Source organism: Panicum virgatum, chromosome 4K (assembly GCF_016808335.1).
Source record: "Panicum virgatum strain AP13 chromosome 4K, P.virgatum_v5, whole genome shotgun sequence".
Taxonomy (NCBI): domain Eukaryota; kingdom Viridiplantae; phylum Streptophyta; class Magnoliopsida; order Poales; family Poaceae; genus Panicum; species Panicum virgatum.
In genome coordinates this window covers 8,103,132-8,124,765 of record NC_053139.1, presented here as the reverse complement: position 1 = coordinate 8,124,765, position 21,634 = coordinate 8,103,132, and the positions used below count along the sequence as shown (strand labels likewise).

Below are 21,634 nucleotides of genomic sequence, written 5' to 3'. Positions count from 1 at the left end.
ATTTTTAGTGTTATATTTACATCATTTTCTCTAACTTCACGTGAATGCTAGTACCGAATACACTAATGGTATTTTTATGAATACTTATTTGTATTGCCATATCTATATAAAAATATCAATAAATTTACTACCCGTTAAGCTTATCCTCCATGCCATGATACCGAATACACTAGTACATTTTTATGGGTACTTATTTGTACTGCCGTACATATAAAAAATATCAATGAATTTACTATCCATTGAGCTTATCCTCCACGTCATGTGTGCATGCTATTTTATGTACCATGAAGTACATGCTATGCATTAACCAATTTATATCAATGAATTTACTATCTGTTGAGCTTATCCTCCACGTCATGTGTGCGTGCTATTTTATGTACCATGCTATGCATTAACCAATTTATTCGGTACCATCCAGTACGTGAGCTTAAGCAAACGTATCTATTACAATAAAAGACATTACAAATACGACCCCTTGTGTAAATCTCTGTTTAAAAGATATTACCCGATACCATCCAGTACCCAAAATACATGATTTATCTACAACAACATGGAAATGGAGAAGCGCAGGGGAAGGGATGGTACCTACATGATTGATCCAGTACCAAAGAAAAAACTTAACACATCAAAAACTAAAAAGGCTGCTGCGCGGAGCTTTGCTCATCACCCAAATTACTAAGAACTCGCATAAACAAAATTACCAAGAACCCTCCGAACAGACTAGCTATTAGTCCTGACTCTCCAACCGACAGTCCTATATACATTACCAGACAAATGGAGAGCACCAACCGATGGAAATATGAACAACAAAATGTAAGTGGCAGTAGTAGCATCTTCAGTATGAATGTTGGACTATTTTTGCTGCATTTACTCAACTTGCTTCAGTGGTGGAAACATGGCCGAATCCTTTTCCCAAGGAGAAAAAGATTGGGATGTAATTCAGATGTTCCAAATATGTCTCTTTGGAACCATAAGTACATTGGATGCAACAACAGGAATGAATAAAATAAATTGATTCTCATTTGATAAACTTTAATTTCTGAACACTTCCTATCATATACACACAAAAAGAAATGTTTTTGTGGTCAGCAACTCCTCTAAAAGGTGGGTACTAATTGCAGGGTCAGAGTTAGTTTATCTATGATCTATCTACAATCTAAGAGTATTCAGAACATAAACTATGCTTTGGATCAATGTCCTGAACAAAGCCTCAACTCTGCTCTCAAGATCAACAATATGCAACTCCAACTCCTGCTATTTCTCCTCCTTACAGACAATGCATCTCTTATGGATTATCTTGGAGACAACAGACTACATGCTAGAACTAGGCACTACAATTTGTTTCAACAAATAAAGTTGTGATGAGAATTCTAGCAGAGATGTCAATCTCTCTGATGAGAATTCTAGCAGGAGTTCGAGCAAAAGAGATTTCTAGCAGGAGAGTTCGAGAAAAAGAGAATTCTAGCAGGAGATATCAATCTCTGGATTCAGACAAGACCTTTATGATACTGCAGCTTTCCTGATAAGCTATAGTTGATTTAGAAAGCAAATCAACTATGAAAGCAAATGGAGAGCACCAACCGATGGCCAAGCAAACGGAGAGCACCTGAACAAGACTCTGAATAAGCATGTCAAACAGATTTAGAAAAAGCTTATATGCCAAACAGATTCATTTGAACTGATTCTTCCAAAACAAAAAATGAGGCCCGTTATACTACAACAATTACTAATCCACCATCTCTGAATATTTTGGACTATGCCAAACAGCTTTCATCTGAACTGAATATACACGGGAAAATAGAAATGCGACATATTGGGTGCAACATGCTACGGTGGTGGATATCTTGATATATTGAGTGACTGTACCAGATCGATTGTCTGTACCATGAATATATTGTGTGCCAATCAATATCTTTTCTCCGAGAACCATTCTTGATTGGTTCTACGGAAGAGAAAAGATATCTTGATAGAAATGGGTCATCAGGTCATGTCTCTCTCCCAATGTGATAAAAATGCAGAAACCAAAACGCACACTAAGGAAAAAGAAGTGCTGGGGAGGCAAGAACAGGAGTGGACGGAGTGGAGACCTGCAGGTCGCTAGTAGCACATGGTGGAAGCCGAGGAGGACAACCAGATCGGCCGCCGCCCTGCTAGGCTCATCGATTGACTGATCGATCCACGCCCAGCGCCAGTGCGGGGATGGCCCGGCCCGCACCATCGACGCTCGCGCCAGGCGGCCACGGATCTGCACCGCCGCGGCCATGCACCGGATGGCCACCGGCGACGTGACGTCCCGGAGGATCCGCACGAGGTCCAGGAACAGCTCCGGCTTATCGGCGATGGCGGTCTTGGCGTTGGCGTCGGCGTCCGCCGCGGGTGACGTCAGGATCCGCCGCTGCGCGTGTCCTCCTCCTCCACGCACCACCGCGTGTGTCGCCCTCCTCCGTCGTGTGCGAGCTCGCCGGCCTCCTGCGGATCTGCGTCCGCAGAGCTCGGTTGGCCTGGAGCTTGCCGGCCACGTGCGGATCTGCAGCGCAGCTCCGACGCCCCATGCCACTCCGCCGGTCGCGGCCGCACCGCGCCGCCGCGTGCAGCCTTGGCGGCCAAAGTTGCACGCCACCACGGCGGCTGCGTTCCTCTGCCCCGCCCCCGCGCTCGGCTCCGCAGGCCGCGGTCGCGCGTCGCCGCCGCGCGCCGCACCGCGAGCAGGGGGGTGGAGAGGCAGGGCTCGACGCGGGTCGGCGGAGATCTGGTCCACGGCGAGACAGCGGAGATCTGGTCCGCGGCGAGGCGGCGGATGAGCACCACGCAGCGGAGGCTTGGGGTCGGGTCTGCCGCGGCACCTTCTTGCCGGCTTAGCAGGGTGGTGCTGCCGCTAGGGATGCTCCCTCCACGGCAAGGCTGCTGTGCGGCCCGCTGCGCCGTGCCGCTGCCAGATCCGGTGGTAGGACGCCCAGATCTACCTCGTCTATGCCTGGATCTGGCCTCCGAAATAGTGGATCTGGCCCGGAGGCAAGCCCCGCCGCCGCCGTCATTACGGGAGCGACGAGAAGGAAAGGAGAGAGACGGGGGTGCCGCTATTTCAAATGATTTTGAGTTGCCGAGAGAGACGGACCGGTGCGCTATTTATTCATCTGTACATGTACATAACCCAACCATATACTATACATATTTAGATGTCGATATATGTATAGCGAGAAAACAGTCCCTCCTGTACAGATCTCGAGGTACATATCAATGGTCCAGATAACCCCCTCCATGGTACCCGGCTCCTAGAAATCTTCTCCGAGCGTATACGCACGCTCGCGGGAGAAAAGTCGATTTTGTTCCAGGCACTCGCGGGAGAAAAAACAGTCGTATACGCACGCACGCACGCCGAGCGGTTGGTCGAGGAATTCAGTGCAAAGACGAATTCATACTGTCGAGCAGTACTCCGAAACGGAACGGGCCGAGGAAGCCGGCGGGCGGCGCCGGTTCAGAAATCGAAACCCAGTCAACCGCCCTGATCGCTCGGGAATCCACCGCTCCGCGCGCGCACGGGGCTCCATAAAACGTGGCACGCGTACGTGCAAACGCGACCCTGTAGGCCGTACAGCCGCCGGACCGGAGCAAATAATGGACGGCGGCGGCGACGCGGCCTGGGACGACGCCGGCGACGATCTCGCCGTCGAAGGAGATGGCGGTAGTGCTGGAGGGGCGGCGTCGACGTCTACGCCGCCGCCGCCGATGATGGAGGTGGTCCTCGCGATCAGGAACAGGAAGCGGCGCCCCGCCGCCCTGCGGCCGAGGCGGCGGCGCGCAGTGGTGCCCGCCGGCGCCGCCGGGTCGGGCCGCGGCGCGCGGCGGGCCAAGGAATTCATGCAGTGGCGGGAGTGGTACCTGCGCGAGAAGAGTCGGGAGAGGGAGGAGGCGGCGGCGCTGTGGTACAAGGTCGGGATCTCGCCGCCGTAGCTTCAGCCAACTCGACTCGACTTTGTTTGATGCATGATCAAGAAATTAGGGTTTTGTCTGCTTTTGTTACCCAAATTGAAATTGTCGATCAGCCACCGTTTAGCTATTTGCGATTGTGCGCACTGTATTCATGAATGCTGCTTCATGGTTTATTTCATAGTCACGCAGTGCAGGTCATGTTCTTGATGACTGCAAATAATGTACCCCTTACAATTCACTGCGTGTTCTTACTAGTTCACCTCACTACTCTGCATATAAAGTCGAATTCTAACACAATGTTACCCAAGACAACAGTTTCACCAACATAATTTGACTTGCAACAGCAGCAGTAATCGTTCGTAACTACTTATATACCATGTACATGGCACCATTGGAGCAGATTGACGGCCAAGAATTCATCTAGATTTCTCTTCAGATTCTGAAAAATGGGCGCTTTCGATTTGCCGGGTGATCTGTGAAACTGCATAGTGAGAGCCACTTGATGCCGCGTAGTAAGACGTCACCGTGAGCTGAGCAAACCTTGGAAGTGCATATGCTGCAACAAGTAACAGATCATTAGATACTAGGCAGTAGCGACATTTCCAAGTTAAATGTGTGAATGCGGGAGAAAAAGGAGAGGTCTACTAAGTGAATAATTTTGTCAAACCACATGTAAGCAATGTGTCAGTTTTAACTAAAGAAGATATGAAGCCAGGATTTGCTAGTTGGATTTGGCATGTCTGTTGTTTTTGCCATAGGAGTACAAGACATTGAAGGGAACGCAGCCTGGGACAGTTCCAGTTCCATCCCTTGAGGTCATCAGACTGGCTAACATAATATATATACCCATACTTTGATTAGCTCGATAAAATCTAAAAACTATAAAAATTTGTAATTTTCCTTGCTCCCATTTGTTCAAGGTAGCTAATCTAGTTGTGCTTCACATGCTAGTAAATGTTGGCATCGCACCTGACGTTGTGGCTATACTTTCAGAATAGCAAATCATGTTCTATTGGACAACCAAGACTATGAAAACACTAAATAGAACAATTCACGAAGGCCAAGATTTGAAATAACTTTAGAAGGAACTTCACAGTATTTCAGCCTGAACAACTAGGAAGAATAAGCCATCTTGTAACTAGCTTCTTTTGGAATTGAAAACTTGAGTTTTCTCATATAACAACACACTACGACATTTACAAGTCAGTATTGTCGAACATTCAGTCGTGGTTAAACAGAAATACTTTTAGACACAAAATTCTGAGTCGAGGGATCTGGAAAGAACTACTAACTTTGTATTATTTATTATAAAGCGTATAGAAAACAAGAAGATGTAGAGGCTCAATTCATGTTTTGACATGAACAAATTGATTACGTCTAATCCAACCACTGAGACATAATTCCTTTCTATTGCATATATAATTTCTGTTTCTATACCCCTGTAGCCAAAACACATCCATTTTTTTTTCATATTTTCGTGCATAGTGCTCCAATCTATACATATGAAGCATTTGTTTAATATAATCAGATAAGAAACCTTAGTGCTTAGAATATTTTTGAGAAACAAATATAAATTGGAGACTTACCACCAAATACAGCACTGGCACCTGAGAACAGCAGCAGTGGCGGCACCTGCAGAAAAGTAGCAACTTCCAAAGTGAATAAAGCGTAACAATGCATCCTTTCCCTGACTTCTATAGCCAAGCAAATCACAAAATTTATTAGCGATTACCACTGAAACATAGGACAGCAAATGCCCAAAACAAGATGCATGTACAAGACCACATACCACAATATCACTAATCCTATAGACAAAATGGAATTTATGTTAAGAAGGTTGGCTACCTAAAGTTTCAACCAACGAAACTATGTAGGTAATCAAAGATCTGACTTGTATACAATATCACTAATCCTATAGACAAACTGAAATTTATGTTAAGAAGGTTGGCTACCTAAAGTTTCAACCGACGAAACTATGTAGGTACTCAATATCTGACTTGGATTATTTCTTTTCCTTTCGGCAATACTGTTTTTCAATAATCCACAATGCCATATTCATATCTTTAAATGCAGTAGCATACATCTCAGTTTGGACTTTGGAGTTCAGTTGAGCTTGATGTCTATGTGTGTCTAGCAACACAATTTAGTTTTCTATTTTTCTTTGGATCATATCACACCCGGTTTTAAGGATCCTGGCATACATATAGTTATGCATTCGGTTTTGTCCTTAAAACCGGGTGTGATTGATCAAACACTCCATCACCTCAAACCTTATATACTTTATGTAATTTTTTTAAAAAAAAACACACATTCAAAAGCCAGGGCATATTGCAGGTGTTCTTTATTTACCTATCCTTGTTAAAGCTGATTCCACAGAATCACGAAATTAGAATTTTTTTCGGTGATAAATTTTTTTACCTAAGATCGTCATGTTACCTAACAGAGGATAAGTTCCCGCTACATATTTCAATGCAACACAATTGTATTTGTAGTAAGATGTAAGATGTCGAACCAGACTAATAGAGCAATCTTCCCAAGGAGAAGAAGAAAGCTACCAAATATAAATAACAATAGAACATGTAAAGTGACTCGATTACTCAAACATGTACATCATATCAGTTAATAAATACGAAGACTTACCCCAACAAGCAGCTGGAGCCACTTCGGTCCCTTCACATGCTTCTGGACAAATGGGATCCCTGTTCCAAAGGAAGCAACAAAAATATCTCAATTTCTGGGCACCGGGCTGCCTACTGATTCAACCCCAGAATCAAGGGCGATACCTGTGTTAAACCCGTGCACAGCGCTGAGCAATGCGCCGGCGCCGGAACCAGCCTACAATAACAGCATAAACAGGACAAGCAAAATTGCACAAGTTAGCAACGGTTTCCTCCCCAGCAATAACACCCAAGGCCACGCGGATCTAATCAGCAGCATCGAGAGAGCGAGGGAGGGATCCCGTGGTTACCACGGCGGTGGCGTCGTGCAGGACGGAGGTGATGGCCCAGTCCCCCTCTCCCTGCGCCGCGGAATAGAAGAACGGGGTCAGATGGAACACCGCGAAGGAAGGGGCGGGGATGTATCGGGGAGGCGGAGAGGCGCACGGCGGTGGGGTTGAGGAGCGAGAGGCAGCGCGGGCAGCGAGGCGAGCCGAGGCCGGGGTTGATGGTGGGGTCGCGGTGGAGGTGCGCGCCGCTGCGGAGCTTCTCCTCGTACACCTCCCGCGTTCCCATGGCGGAGGAGAAGGTTGCGCCGCCGCCGCTGTCCGGAAGGGAAGTCGGGGCCTCGTGGGCGTGAGGCGTCGATGACTCGCGCTGGGGTGTTGGTGGTCTTGGGTTATTTACATTTTTACCATTATAGGGAAGGTCACTCGCTGGTTTAGTACTCTTAAACGAGCTCCTACAAATTTAACACTACTGTAGCTGGAAATCTTGCGTTTTTACCATTTTTGCCTACGTGGCAGGACACGGCGGCAGGCCATGTTGGCGTCCGGTCAGCAAAGCGAGGCGAAATGTCCTTTGTGCCCTGCTCGTGACCTGCACCTCTCTTCTCCATCTCCGACAGCTGGGCCCTACAGATCCTCTCACCACCAAGTGGGCCTCATTTGTCAGATTCATCTCCTACCTCTGGCAGGTGCGCACGGACGCCGCCCGCCTCATCCGGACCCTGCGCGCTGCCGCCGGCGCCGTCCCTCACCGTGGCTCTCGGTCCGCGGCGACCGTGACCCAGACGACGTGGCGTGGCGTGCTGCGCTCCCGCACACCTTCTCCGCCAACGCGCTCTTCACCACGCTCGCCAGGCTCCCCTCGCTCGCACGCCTCTAGCTCGTCGGGCTCGGTGCCTGGGGCCCGCTCCCGGGCGCAAGCTCCGCCGCCTCCCGGCCAGCGTTCCTGGAGGTGGGGAAGACAGTGGCGCGACTGGTCCTCACCGACAACAACTTCATTGGGAAGATTCCGGCGGGGTAAGAAGCACCAATAATTTGAATGGATCTTGGCATTGCTTTGCTTGCATTTCGATGAATTGAATGCATTTCTCCTATTATCTATCTTCCGCGAGTAACTAACGAAAGCACTAGCTTGCTAGCTCTCGCTCCTCTGTTCCTTGCTTGTCCTGCTCTGTTCTGTTCCCCAAGCCCTGTGCCCCTGCCCCTGCTGATGGAGCTAGCAAACCGGGCAGGTTACAGCACGCACACGTGCAGCGACGCAGGCACGAGCGGGCGTAGGCCGGGGCGAGCAGACGACACCAGACGGCAGCCCAAATCAAGCAGGAGCAGGTCAGCTGTAGCAGCACCAGGAGCAGCGCTGGTCCGAGGGCCAGGGGCCAAGGGGCGCGCCGCGTGCGGCCAGCGAGCAGGGCGGGCAGGTGCCCGCCTGGCCGTGGCGCGGGGCCAGGGCCCAGGGGCGACGTGCTCGCGCGTCTTCCCGCCATGGCCTGCTCCCGAGCGTGCGCCTGGAGAGGATGGCGCTCCCGAGCCATGGCCACCAGCTGTGCGCCGCTCCCAATGCCCCCGGGGCTAGGGCCCAGCGGCACGGGGAGCGGAGGCCGGAGAGGAGGGGGGAGCTCGGTGACCGGGCTGGTGACAGAGGTAGAAGACGAATATGACAAGTGGGTCACGGGCACATGAACAAACGGCAGGGGCACAAAGGACATTTCGCCTCGCCTTACTGACCGGGTGCCAACGTGGCCTGCCGCCGTGTCTTGCCACTTAGGCAAAAGTGGTAAAAACGTAAGATTTCCAGCTACAGTAGTGCTAAATCTGTAGGAGCTCGTTTAAGAGTGCTAAACCAGCGAGTGACCTTCCCTATAATGATAAAAATGTAAATAACCCGGTGGTCTTGGACCCGAGACGGTCCACGGGCTGGGTCGATGTGCGTATGCCGGTTTGTCGGGTTCGCCGGGTCGGGATAAATGCTAGGCAAATTCTCAAAACTATATAACCTAATAACCTATAATAACAAAAAAAAAATCATAATATAGAGAATTAAGTTCACGTTACCCTCTCAACTCTTTCATAATTCTAAACTTCAACCCCCAACTATGAAATCGCGTAGTTGACAAGACCCCCTTGTCGAAACCAGGTATGCGTACTCCTGAGGCCACTAGAGGCTGATTTTCATTTAAGGTAGCGTCTCCCACTGCATTGGCCTCTCCCACTGCATCTCATTAATATGTTGCTCCTCTCTCTCCCGCCGCTCTCTCCTTTCCCTGGTGCTCTCTCTCCCAACGATCTCTCTCTGCAGGGAAGCTGGAGCCTCCGTCCCTCCCTCTCTCGGTTGCTCAATCTCTATTTCCCTCCTCCTCGGAGCTCTTCGAGCGTCCAGGTCGGAAAGCATGTAGCAGCCAAGCCGCTGTAAAAGGCAGAGGCACCATGCGCTTCTCAGCCAAAACCAAATGTCGGCAAGGCAGCGCCCATGTAAGCAGATCAATTATGGGGATCACCACGGGGAGGAAGCTTTTGACACCGACAATCTCGTTGCTCACCGTTGTTGTGCTGCTGCTCGTCCTGCCGTGCGCCGCTCCACGCCCTGTCCCCGAAATGGACAGCATCGACGGCAGCCAGAGCCTGCACCTGCAGCTGCTGCATAACCCAGAAAGTGTCACATTAATCTACGCGAATCTCCTTCATCCTACTGCATTTGCTCAAGATGCAGAGCGGAGAGAGAGAGAGAATGGAGGCTGGGAGGGAGAAAGAGATTTTCGGGAAAGAGCGCGCGCCGGAGAGAGAGAGATGCGGTTGGGTACCACCTCGGATGAAAACCGGTCTCAGGGGTACGTATACATGGTTTCGACAGTTCGGGGATGGAGGTTGAATTACGGAAGAGTTGAGGGGGATAATCTGAATTTAATCCCAATACAAAAAAAATTGGCAGATTTCTTACACGTTATAACTAGCTTTAATTTGTAAGAAATTTAAATGAAAAATTAGAACTTGTACCGGTACTAAACAATCATGTGCTGGGCTGCTGGCGGACATGAGCATGCTCTACCCGATGAAATGATGATAGCATCCTTCAATTCACAAACCATTTCGCGCACTCCTTTTCAAAAATCGGTGCATGTATAGGGATTCAAAGAACCAACAAAAACCCTAAACATGACTGAAGACAAATAAAAATGATGACTGCAATACTATGTTGGATACTCATTTTGTTCTAAAAATCATAAGATATTTTGATTTGCATAAATCAAAATATTTTAATTTCTACTCGCAAAAAATATTTTAATTTCAAGAAATAATAAGATGAATTATGAAATCAGATGACTTATATTATTAATTTGACCATGCAGAATTGGATCGATCACATTAGAATTTACAACAAAAACTATCTATGCTTTCCATCAACACTTCAGTTTCTCATCTAAAAATGATAGGCTAGTTCACTCGCAGGTGATACTTTCTATGATCATATTCTAAGCATCCATGAAGATTGATTCAAAAAAAAAAAGCATTCATGAAGAGGAGTTTGGATCCCATACACCCACGCTAGTCTGCCCATGAAGGATGGGGTCCGGAATATTCCCATAAAAACGTAGTGCCCCAATACTAATAAACCATAATAAAACTAGTGTATAAAAAGTTAACAGATCGCTTAACTTCTTTAATTGGACAGATTACTTAATAGTAGTACATAGCTTCATATAAATCGCCTTACAGGTTATTTATCTAATAAAGTGTCATGTAAGATTTTGGATGATACGAGGAAGAGAGGAAGGTCGGACAAAAAAGTGGTTGTTTGATAAAACGTCTCATGACCTAAAGTTTAGTACCATGTCTTCTCCAATCATTATAAGTATAATATTTTTTTTCATCCACAAACGAAGGGATATAATTTGTTTTATGAGGCAACAAAATAGAGAACAAATATTGCGGAGGTTGTTTGTTAACTCATCCTACGTGACGTACTTGCCCTAACTAGCTTGACGTTCTTCACACAACATAACTAAAGGTTAAAGTTGGAACATATACAGGAAGCGGGCGGTTTAGGGGCGACGCCGGTTTCCGGCTTTGATCTGCCTGATTCCCTGCCTCCGGCGACTGCTCCGGCGGTGAGCGGAGCGAGGAATCAGACGGATCGAAGTCCGGTATAGTTTTTAGCTGCTTGTTTAGGGTTGTCTAGCTAGTAGCTTAGGTGTGCCGGTGAGGTTGCCGGCGTCGGGACGTGTAGTCTGCGGGCTGTGCGTTGCTGGCGTCGCGGACTTTATGGCGGCTTCTTTTGCCCCCGATGGTCCTTCCTGGCCTGTCGGTGAGGATGCTTCTCCTCTGCTGTTGTGGGCTTGACGGTCGTCGGGGGAGGGGGTCTTCTTCTTCTCCGGTTTCGCCGACGGCAGCAATATGAGGTTAGTTCCCGGCGGCACTTGTTTGGTGGGGGCGGCGCGCCACCAGTGGAATAAAGTTCTCCAGGTCTTCCTCCACCTCGTCGCCATGTACTCCGGTGGCGGCGACGAATCTGTGAGAATCGAGCTGCTCGGCTCTATTGCTCCAGCGGGAGCCTCGGAGGGAGTCGGCTCTTGTACAGGAGTTTGGGGCTGGCACCTGCTGGCCATTCCTTACCTCCATGCCGGTTCTGGGGGCGGCGGCGGCGGCAGCGGCGGCGGCTTTCCGGCGTGGAGGTTCCTCTATCGGGGATGGGGAGGACTGGATGCAAGGGAGGAGGAAGATTGGCGGGCCGGAGCTGCCTGGCCGGCTCCGGCATCGGAGAAGCGCGGGGTTCGTCCCTGACTGCGAACCACAACGAGTATCAGATATCGGTTCCATTTGAAGTCTTTGTGCGAGGGAAGCTTCTTCGGCTTGGGTTCTGTTCTTGCACCTTCGTGCTCCGGGGCTTGGGTTCTGTTCTAGCACCTTCGTGCTCCGGCGATCGACTGGTCGACGGTTTGGTGAAGACGGCAGCACTTCCGGTGAGCACAAGGGATCCATGGGACCTTCTTGTGTTTTGTTGTTTTTCTAGGATCCTCTGTGTAGCCTTTGTATCCTTCATATCCTCTACGGAGGCGTCTGTATTGGTATGTTTTCATGGATGTTTTCCTTACCATATAATTCAGACATCTTTGCACAAAAATTTTTTGGAACATATACCGGATGACATCTGTAGAAACTGTTTTGCCCATATTGTACAGCCTTGTTTGGTCATATCGACTAACTTCTAACTCTTGTTTCTTCCACTAACAGTGCACATGACTCAGGTATTCAGAAAGTAGCCCAATATTGTTCGGTTAGACACAGTTTCGCATCATTATTATGTTGTTTAAAAATCTTTGAATGTAAATCATTGCAGACGTTTATTTTCCAAAAACAAAACGTAGAACAATGTACAACACACGGTATAATAAGCATCTTTCCCAAATAAAAAAAAACAATCCTTTTGATAATGGAAATACTCCAACAGACTCCAAAATCCACTCGGTACTAAAACAAATATTTTAGGTGATTACCAAAATACACCTCCTCCTCACTCAAATACAGAAAGATTCCTCCCTCTACCCTATCATTGAGTAATCTACTACAGCACTCCCTACCAAAAATATATAAAAAAGTGTTATTGGTGATGAAGATATGCGAGATGAGTAATCTACTAGAGATGCTATTAACAACACACATTATAGACCACTTCCCAGAGCATCCTAGCTTATCCACCACGGAGTTTGAACTTCGAAGAGCCGTCAGAAAACCCAAGCAGAACAGCAAACAAGTGATGACAACAGTGTTCAGCTGTTTACATGTACCATATGAAACTGAAAACGCAAACAAGAAGTTGACAAACTGAACAATGTCTTTCCCTCGTATACTGAACGAATGATGAATACCGAACATTATAATATTCACTTGTCCTCTAGCAGTTTCAAGAATAATTAAATATACTGCCACAAGCAATGGTAACGTAATTTCAAAAGGAGCCAACCGAGTTACATTGCCTGATGATTCATGACGTGGAAGGCCTCAGCTACAAAGAACCCCAACAGGTTATCACATTGCACTTAATAGCGTAACACAAAAAAAATGCTAACTGCACAACTAAAATTCCTCACCCAATGTGTAAATAATTTAGATTAGGACACGACAGAACAAAATGGAAAGCACTCAACCTTGGTGCTCGTGCGAGAACTCGCCCAATGTTTAACTCAAATCTACATCATACCAGTTCAGATGGGATACTGAATTCACCTGGGGGAAGGAAAAGCTACCAAAAACCTTGTTATAGCTTAAAATAGATCAGAAAGAGCTGCACTAAAAACAAAGGTGCTTCCTGTTAAAAGGAGCCTACTCTTGTTACATAAAGGCTCTTGTGACCCCCCTAATTACAGACAATTAAGAAACCTTCAAAAGCTGGGTCTCCAATTCATATGACCGAGCTGTGGTTGCTGGTAAGCCCCAACTTGGGGGCCAGGAGCAGCCACCCCAACACCAACATTGGGGCCAATCGCTGACGGCACCTGTTGATGCACCATGGGGTGCGGACTTACAATAGAGGGAGGTTGCTGGGGATGGTACATGCCTGGGAACTGAGCATGAGAAGATTGGGCTGTAGCATTGAAAGATGCATTCGCTGGATTTGGCACAAAAGCACCAGGTGTTGCTTGACCTGATATGTTGTAGTACGGAGGAACCTGCATAGTTGGAATCTCTCTAGCTGTCTGAATCCAGATGTCAGAGGACTCGACCTGTGGAAGATACACAAATTAGTAAATAGGAAGTTGCCGACAAGAAATGCAGAAAGCCCCACCTTAAATACACCAAAATGAAAACTGAGCCTAAAGCTATTATTATCAGTAAGAACCCAATAATAAACAAAGGCGACAGTCCTCCTAATGCGCTACAAAACTATAAGCAAAATTAAAAAAAATATCAAAAAAATGTGAATTGTACCTGTGGAGTCGAGGCATAAATGTTGTTGTCCTTGTACTTCATCCTATTGACATCATCAACACCAACTGCAGCACCAATAACACCAGGAGAACCAATTGTAAAACCAGCTGGATGAGTGTAGTTTCCATACCCAGACGGGTTACCAGTTGGGACTGGTTTATACTGTGAAACTCCATACTTCATGCCTCCTGCAGTTAAATGTGAGCCTCCACCTGGCATCTGAAGATAATTGTTCCCATTTGATGGGTATGGGACATTTGAAGAGTAGTTTGGCATAGGCACAGGATAAACTGGAGAATATAGCTGTCGGTATGGTATGAAATTTGGAAAATGTTGCACATGCATTTGAGGGTACATCTGTGCTGCAGCTTGTTGCTGAGACATATGTTGCTGCTGTGAAGAGATTGCAAAAGGGCTGTTGCTCACCATCTGAGGATTTAGTGCCTGCAAATGTCAACACGTCATAATTTCATCCTGAGATCTGCAGACCTAATATTACAGAGGAGTTATTGCAAAATTATCATTTTCCCTGAACTGCGAAATTTTGTTTTTATTCAGATCAACAATGAACGCAAGTTTAGTTTATGAAAACAAAAAAGGACAACATGTGGCAACAGCCCAAACGTCTTGTCATCTTTCATCCTGAGATAGAACACTAAAACCAAGACTACGAGGTGATAAATAATCCGCCCATAGAGAGTCAAAAGGATAGCGAGTAATACAAAAAGGGACTATAGGAGAGAAATGGCTACCTCAGAAGTGGAAGGAAGTACTTGTGAGTGAACATTAGAATCTGGCATCCTGAACACTTGCACAGCATTATCTGCTTCCGGGTTTTCTGAAGGGTACCCCTGATGAGAGTAAAATTGTAAGCAGTGGAATAACACATCTCATCAAATCACTCTACTAAAAAACAATTGTTAATTTGGGATAAGAAGTTAATCTCTGTAATATTTCCCCACCAGTATATGTTTCGAATCATTCAAATTGAATGTAATGTTGGTTTCATAAGGTACTTCACAATATTATAACATTAATAGTTCTACACATTAAAATAGGAAACAGTATTTTAAGTTGCATAAAAATGCAACTACATCCAGAAAAAGAGAATATGTTTAATAAGAAAAGAGTGTATGAATTTTCAGGGAGACCAATGAACAACTGAATTTCAATAGCACAAATACCTGAGAAGAGGAAGCTAATACTTGCTGATGTACATTAGGTTCCACCAGTCCATATAGCTGTGCCTCATTATTTGAATGCATATTAGGATCTTCATGACTATATGTCTGCAGGACCAGTTCTACATGTCATTCAAGATACCAAGAAACTCTCTGAAAAACAAATTGGCTTTTCTATCTAATAAACAACATAATAACAATAAAATGCATTTTGCCAAGGTATTATGCTAATTCCTCATTAACTTACAGAAAAAGCTGTCAAAGTTGTGGTGATCTGGGTACTTTCTCCATCTGCTGCACCGATTGGAGTGTCACTCTGAACTAAGCCCAGACCATCATCATTCTCTACTTGTCCACTCATTCTGTCACTATCCTCGGATGGTGGTAAGGAAATCTCAGCCGTTGATGTGGAGAGGTGCTGTGAAGATCTGGCTTGCTCATCCACATCATCATGTCCAGCACCCAAACTATCATCTTCGCTAACCTGATGAACCGGTTCTTGTACACTACATATAACAAAAGGATTATCAGAGAATGCCATATTGTCTAAATTACACACAGCCCACATCAAAGTGTGTTTGCAAAGCGTTCAGAAATGGCATGCTTGAAATATTAAGGGAAAAACAAAAGAAAATATCATTAGGATCTGTCAAATATTATCACCCAAAAAGACACAAGTAATCTAAACACCAAAATGGCTATATCAATAAACCTGCAGGACCAAACAATTTACCGCGTAAAAGAATAGATGATGTTAGCAAATTGTATATTTAGCTACAGATGTGATGTTAAACTAATGAATCTTATTGAATAATAAAGTACTTTAAAATTTAGAAAATCCATCATGAATTGCATAATCTAATTTAGTATTTTAAAAAATAAATAATTTCCAAGGGATCAGCTTCAGGCAGCAATATTGTTTAGTTATGGCAAAATAACTGATAAAAAATTGGAAAAGGTTCACCTAACTGTTCTGGTTGTTCAGAGTCTGGAGAGGTTGAGGTCGATACTTGTTCTGAATCAAAACCAGATGTAAAACTGCCAAACCTTAACTTTGTCTGCTCATATTCCGGCACACGAAGATGTTCCGGGATGATAACATGTTCTACCTCGTGCAAGTTAGATTGCGAAAATTTATCAGACAAGCCGTTTACATCTGATGCATTAGTATTTTCAGTATTGCTAGCTGAAGGAGAAACAGCATCAGCTACACTGTTATCTGCATCAGTTGTGGATGACTTCTTTGTCGATTTTGGCTTCCACTCCTTAATAGGATGAACAGCTGCAGAGACAGAATTTATCATTTTATCAGATTATTTCACATACAACATGGCTAGAGAAAACCGAAGAAGCTAAACTAAGTGGCAAGGTCTAACTGTTCAATTTGGCAAATTTCTGGAAACATGGAATATTTTCAGAAACCGTATGTTAAATTAAAAACCCATTCAAGTAGATCTCCACACGAATGCGAAAAGCAAACACAAGTACAGTTATAATGAAGTTTTACGGGAGAGCCATTTACATGAAACATACAAAAAACTGCAGTAAAAGTTCACTGGAGCACAAAGTACCCAGTAATAAAACTGATAAAAACAAGCAAAAGAAATTATTGTACATAAAAAATATGTACTACGTTTGTTTTCAAACATAAAAGACAAAGCACATCACTAATCCAAGTATTTTTTTCACAAAATCCATACAGTTACTAACCCAATTACAGCATAACCATCAATGAAGAATTTTACCTTTTTGGTTACTAGTAGCACCCTGGTGATACCTGTTGATGTTTTGGGCAACAAAAGATCTACCAATAGGCCTTCCACGGAACATGATGTCAGGTCTCTGGTTTTGTTGAATGTTTCTAGACATAAAAGCTGGGTGCCACCCAGATGTCCCAACTGAGGAAAAATTCCCCCTCTGATTATTAGCATAAGAACTGCCCGGTGCATGCATCTGATAGCCCAAACGGCCAGCAGGTTGCCTAGTGGAATTAATAACACCAACTTGACGTCGAGCAGGTCCAACAGGTCCACCAGCATTCCTCACATTGGATGGCACATGGGCTGGGTCAGAACCTGGAAAGTGCTGCTCGTTCTGAGAGTTCTTCAGATATGGCTTTGCATGCTTCTGCGTAGCACCCTGAGCATCCCTCTTCCCTTGAAGTGTATCAGAGTGGGAGTTGTGCTTAACATTTTGATGTGTGATCTGGCCATCTGAAGTTGTAGCTGGTGAACGGTTTCGACCAGACTGAACAAAACTGAACATAGACATCCAACAAGTATTAGTTTGATTACAAAATGTGCATATGCAAAATAGCTTACATAAAAGTTTGAAGGAAGAGAGCACTTTTCAAATTTATATTTTGGTCCATGTGGTTATTGACTTATTGTAGAATGGCTCTGAATCTAGCAACATAAATCGCAAAAATGCCTGTAAACAAGATGTAAGACTAATGGATATGCAAAATGCACCTTCAGACAAAGCAGCTACCTGTCAGCATGTTCCATTTACCTCAAGATATGTATCCCCTCCATTTGACAAGATGTGTTAAAGTACCATAGGGCACAGAATAAAGAATCATCAAACCCGAATCACTATTTCTCACAGCATTAAATTACGGTTGATAGTGGAGGTGATGTGATATCTACAATGATTTTCTTTAATGGCCGACAATCAACGAGAAACAGCTTTTAGCTATAGGGAAATATAGTGACATGGAAAAGTGGACGACTCATCATATAACTTAGCCTGAACTACACGAAATGATGACAAGATTGTTTGACAAACAGATGAGCGTGACAAAGATTAACAGTAGCAACAGAAATTGTCAAAACAATAATACCTCTTATCAGATGTTTGTACATTTGGTGAATCTTTGTTTCCTGGTTCTGGTCTGTTTTCCACTGTACCATGTTGAACTCGGTTGTCCCTCACAACCCGAAATTCCCTACTAGGGCCTGCATCAAACAATGACTTACAATTCAGTGAGAGACCAAAATCATGCAGACATGCCAGGTAAAATAAAAAACGCTTCCAATATGACAGCAAGTCGGCAACAGACTACAGAGCATATTGAGAAAAAGGAACGCAATACTTCATAATGAACCTGCACATTTTACACGCAGAACAGCAGAACCAAATGGAAAATTATGACATTTCAAGAACCAAGTAATATAAAAAGTTCTACTGAAATTATTCTAGAGGTCCATTTCATCCACGATAAACACCACATAGAAAGAGACTGCTAGCCAGATTATATTTTTTTTTTTAAATGGTCATTTTGATAATTCTAGCTGACAACAGCCAACAACATTTGTTATTTGTTCACTGAAAAGGCTGAAATCCAATATCACTAAATCTAAAGTGTTATTTGTGAGACATTGCAAAATCCAGTTCTATGGAGAGGGACTGAGGAAATAAAAGCACACATCATAAAAAGCATAATGACAATAATCAAAGGGTTTTACAAGAATACGTACAATGGAATAACACAAAAAGGTGTTACAGCAAGACAAAGATGAGAGGAAAACAACCTTAAACAGTTTAAAAACCAATGACAGCTACATAAGGCTTAACTTGTGTAGAAGTTCACTTATGCTACCTGACATCTGACCCTGATTAGGAGCTCTTCTTTCATTCTCAATCCTTTGTGCGTGCGGCTTCATCCATTGTGGGTTCTGCTCAACCTGTGCAGTACTATCAGCATAGCTCTTCTGACCAGAACTCTAACAAAGCGAGAGAGAAAAATCAGCAAAAGAGAATGTAAAAGTAACTAATTATTTACACAGAGGATTTAAAGAGACACTTTGATAAGAATTGATGACCACCCAGGCGAAAGCACTGGTGAAGCCTCGTATAACACACTCATAAAGATGCAACAAAGGGCATCTTTATTCAATTCATAGAGAACAGAACTAATTAATAATTGCATATCTGTGAAAATAATTAATAGCCAGTGCTGAAAGCTTGCACATAAGGTGGGGTCTGAGAAGTGAATTTCTAGGTCATTCAGAACCTGGATGATAGCCCTACCACTGCACAAGGCCCACCTTCACAGTTCAAATACAGTACTCATACCAAATACTAAAAACCTTAGATCAACAACAACAACAACAACAACATAGCCTTTTTTCCCAAGCAAGTTGGGGTAGGCTAGAGATGAAACCCGAAAGAAATAAGTTCAAGGTTCAGGCACATTGATAGCTAGTCTCCAAGTGCTCCTATCCAAAGCTATCTCTTTAGAGATATTCCAATCCTTAAGGTCTCTCTTAACCGACTCATCCCACGTCAGATCACCGTATGAAAATTGCACAATGTACATGATTAATAAGCGGTTAGCGCCTCTTTGTCGAATGGCTAATTTGGCGGCACGACCACACTTTTGGAGCGCTTAAGGTTAACTTCTGTATCAATCACAACCATAATTTTGGTGTGTCTAACTTTCGTTGCCACGAAATCCTACCTGAGGAGCTAGTATTATGCCTAAGTTCTTGAAGGTCAGTTTCACTATAGTCAAGAGTACAATACTCTCTAGGTCTAGTATTCATTATCTGTAAGCTACAAACCTGTTAAGGAAAAACAAAAAAGTGCACAAAAGAGCAAATGGGCTGTTGGTGTATGCATATCTTGCACAGAAACAATGTATATATACCATATTGCATCTAATGTTTCCTACGGCAGGTTTTCTTTTGCTGGCACTTGGAGTGCCTGCGTGTACACAATTTTAAGGGCATAGAACCCCCCAAGTGTGCTTTTGTGCATTAGACTGTATTTTCAATTGCTTACCAAAACACTGTGACAAACCTAACATTATGACAAAAACACATCTTGTACGCTACAAACAAAAAAAAGTGTAATGCAAAAGGTAAAAAACTTTATTATTTATAGAAACCTTTGGCTTGCCATTGTATTGAAAAATTACCAAAACTGCTAAAGTACCTCTTTCTTCTTGTCCCTCTTTCTTTTCACTTCGTGGAATGGATCTGCAAGTGCAAATAAAAGAAGACTTACTTCCATAAAGAGTGTAGTAGAAGAATTACTACCACAGAGGCAATGGATTACATATAATGGTATCTATCATCCATCACCTAAGTTGATAAATATAGAGGATGCCACATGTTTGTAATATTTGCCAACAATGGACACTCCACGAATTAGCATCACAAAAAACTTAAAAGCTACCTCTCAAAAACAATTAATGGAAAACATCAGTATCTATCTAATTCTTGAGTGGGTAACAAACACCACAAGCTAATAGTTCGCGCTGCCTGACAAATTTACCGACCAACATAAAAGCCAAAAATACAAGAAGTGAACAACTAAAACTAACTATTATACGCTGCATAAAGGCCATTGGCATATCGACATCCTTGACAACTCAAGATCACAGGCTACAACAAGACCCTCGTGGTTACTAGTATTATTATTCAATGAAACACTGACCAACCGTGTGAATATAACATCACCTCAAATCGAGTGTCAATCACCTGCAGAGCAGTGCCTCCCCAAATCGCTACAGCTCGAAAACCCTAGGCCGTACAGCGCACCCCCCACGCACCCCCGAAGACCACGCGTGTAGCGGCAGAGCCCGACCCAATGCAGCTCGGCGCCCCCCCCCCCCCCCCCCCCAAAAACCCTAGCTCCCGGTGCGGCACGAGATCGACCAAGGCGACCCAGATCGGGGGGTAACAGGGCAGAGAGAGAGGGGGAAGACCTTGGTTGAGCAGCTTCTGCGCCGTCTCGTTGGGGTCCATATTGGACTCGCGGAGGGTGTCCAAGATGTCGGCGTCGGAGTGGCCTCCGACGACCTCCTTGATCGACTGGATGGTGGACTGGATCGCCGTCGTGGTGGTGGGCGAGTGCGCCGCCCCCGCCCTGTCGGAGCCCCCACGCGCCCCGCCGCCAGCCATGCCCGCCGCGAGAGGGGAGATCGCCCGAACGCACGCTAGGACGGGGGAGCGGGTGGTGGTGGAGGCGCTCGCGATCGCCGCCGGAATCGCATCAAACGACGCGAGGCCCTGGGTTTTGGTTGGAGTGGTTAAGGGCCGGCTGGGCTCGGTGGGTGCTTGGTTTTTCCAAGGGAGGGGAAGGAGGAAAAAAAATATACTAGATGGAAATTGAAAAGGTTGCGCGACTTGCGAGGAGGGGTGGTGGCCGCTGTGCACGAGTTTTACGGCCGGCGAGACGAGTGAATGCGAGGCGGCGGTAGAGATGTTCGAATGACGGGTATGCCCCTTGCGTGGGAGAGCGGGTTTCCGCGTTTGGCTTGTGGAGAGGGGTGGAAGCGTCATTTTGGGTGGCGGCAGGGTAAATTCGATTTGTTTTGGAGAGCACGCGGATTTACGAGTCTTGTTTGCACTTCATCCCGGTTGATTCCGTGGGCCGGGCCTGCATTCGTTCCAGTTGTGATTTGGGCTTTCCGTCGGCATCGCGCCTTGCTGGACCGAAAGTAACAAAAGGTTTTTCTTTACCTTTTCGGCTTTGCTTGCTCCTTTTGTTTTCAGAAAAATTCTATGCGTTTAAATTTGAAGAGTTTGGACACCCCCTGTTGTTGCAAGTCATACATGCAAACGTACGGCACATTTTGGATTTAGTAGATTATGTATTGGCTTCAATATTATTGTTCTTGTCTTTATGCTGGGCCAACAAATTATCATGC

General features: G+C 45.2%; 1 protein-coding gene and 1 pseudogene across 2 annotated transcripts; both read right to left on the bottom strand.

The window, feature by feature from the left end:
• Positions 1-475: 475 nt before the first annotated feature.
• Positions 476-3,035, bottom strand: LOC120701841 (translation initiation factor IF-2-like). The gene is made up of 3 exons (XM_039985650.1): positions 2,964-3,035; positions 2,088-2,875; positions 476-1,606 (listed from the first exon to the last, which is right to left on the bottom strand). The coding sequence occupies exons 1-3, from the start codon at positions 3,033-3,035 to the stop codon at positions 1,555-1,557; spliced, it is 912 nt and encodes a 303-aa protein (XP_039841584.1). The 3' UTR covers positions 476-1,554.
• A 1,039-nt stretch (positions 3,036-4,074) lies between these two features.
• On the bottom strand, positions 4,075-21,030 carry LOC120701839 (annotated as a pseudogene). Its single transcript, XR_005686284.1, has 18 exons — positions 20,690-21,030; positions 19,915-19,958; positions 18,578-18,701; positions 17,819-17,933; positions 16,722-17,233; positions 15,946-16,258; positions 15,224-15,482; positions 14,980-15,084; positions 14,548-14,646; positions 13,796-14,239; positions 13,252-13,590; positions 9,412-9,508; positions 7,035-7,260; positions 6,899-6,949; positions 6,714-6,765; positions 6,571-6,629; positions 5,517-5,562; positions 4,075-4,486 (listed from the first exon to the last, which is right to left on the bottom strand). The product of XR_005686284.1 is annotated as an uncharacterized LOC120701839 (transcript).
• Positions 21,031-21,634: the final 604 nt, after the last annotated feature.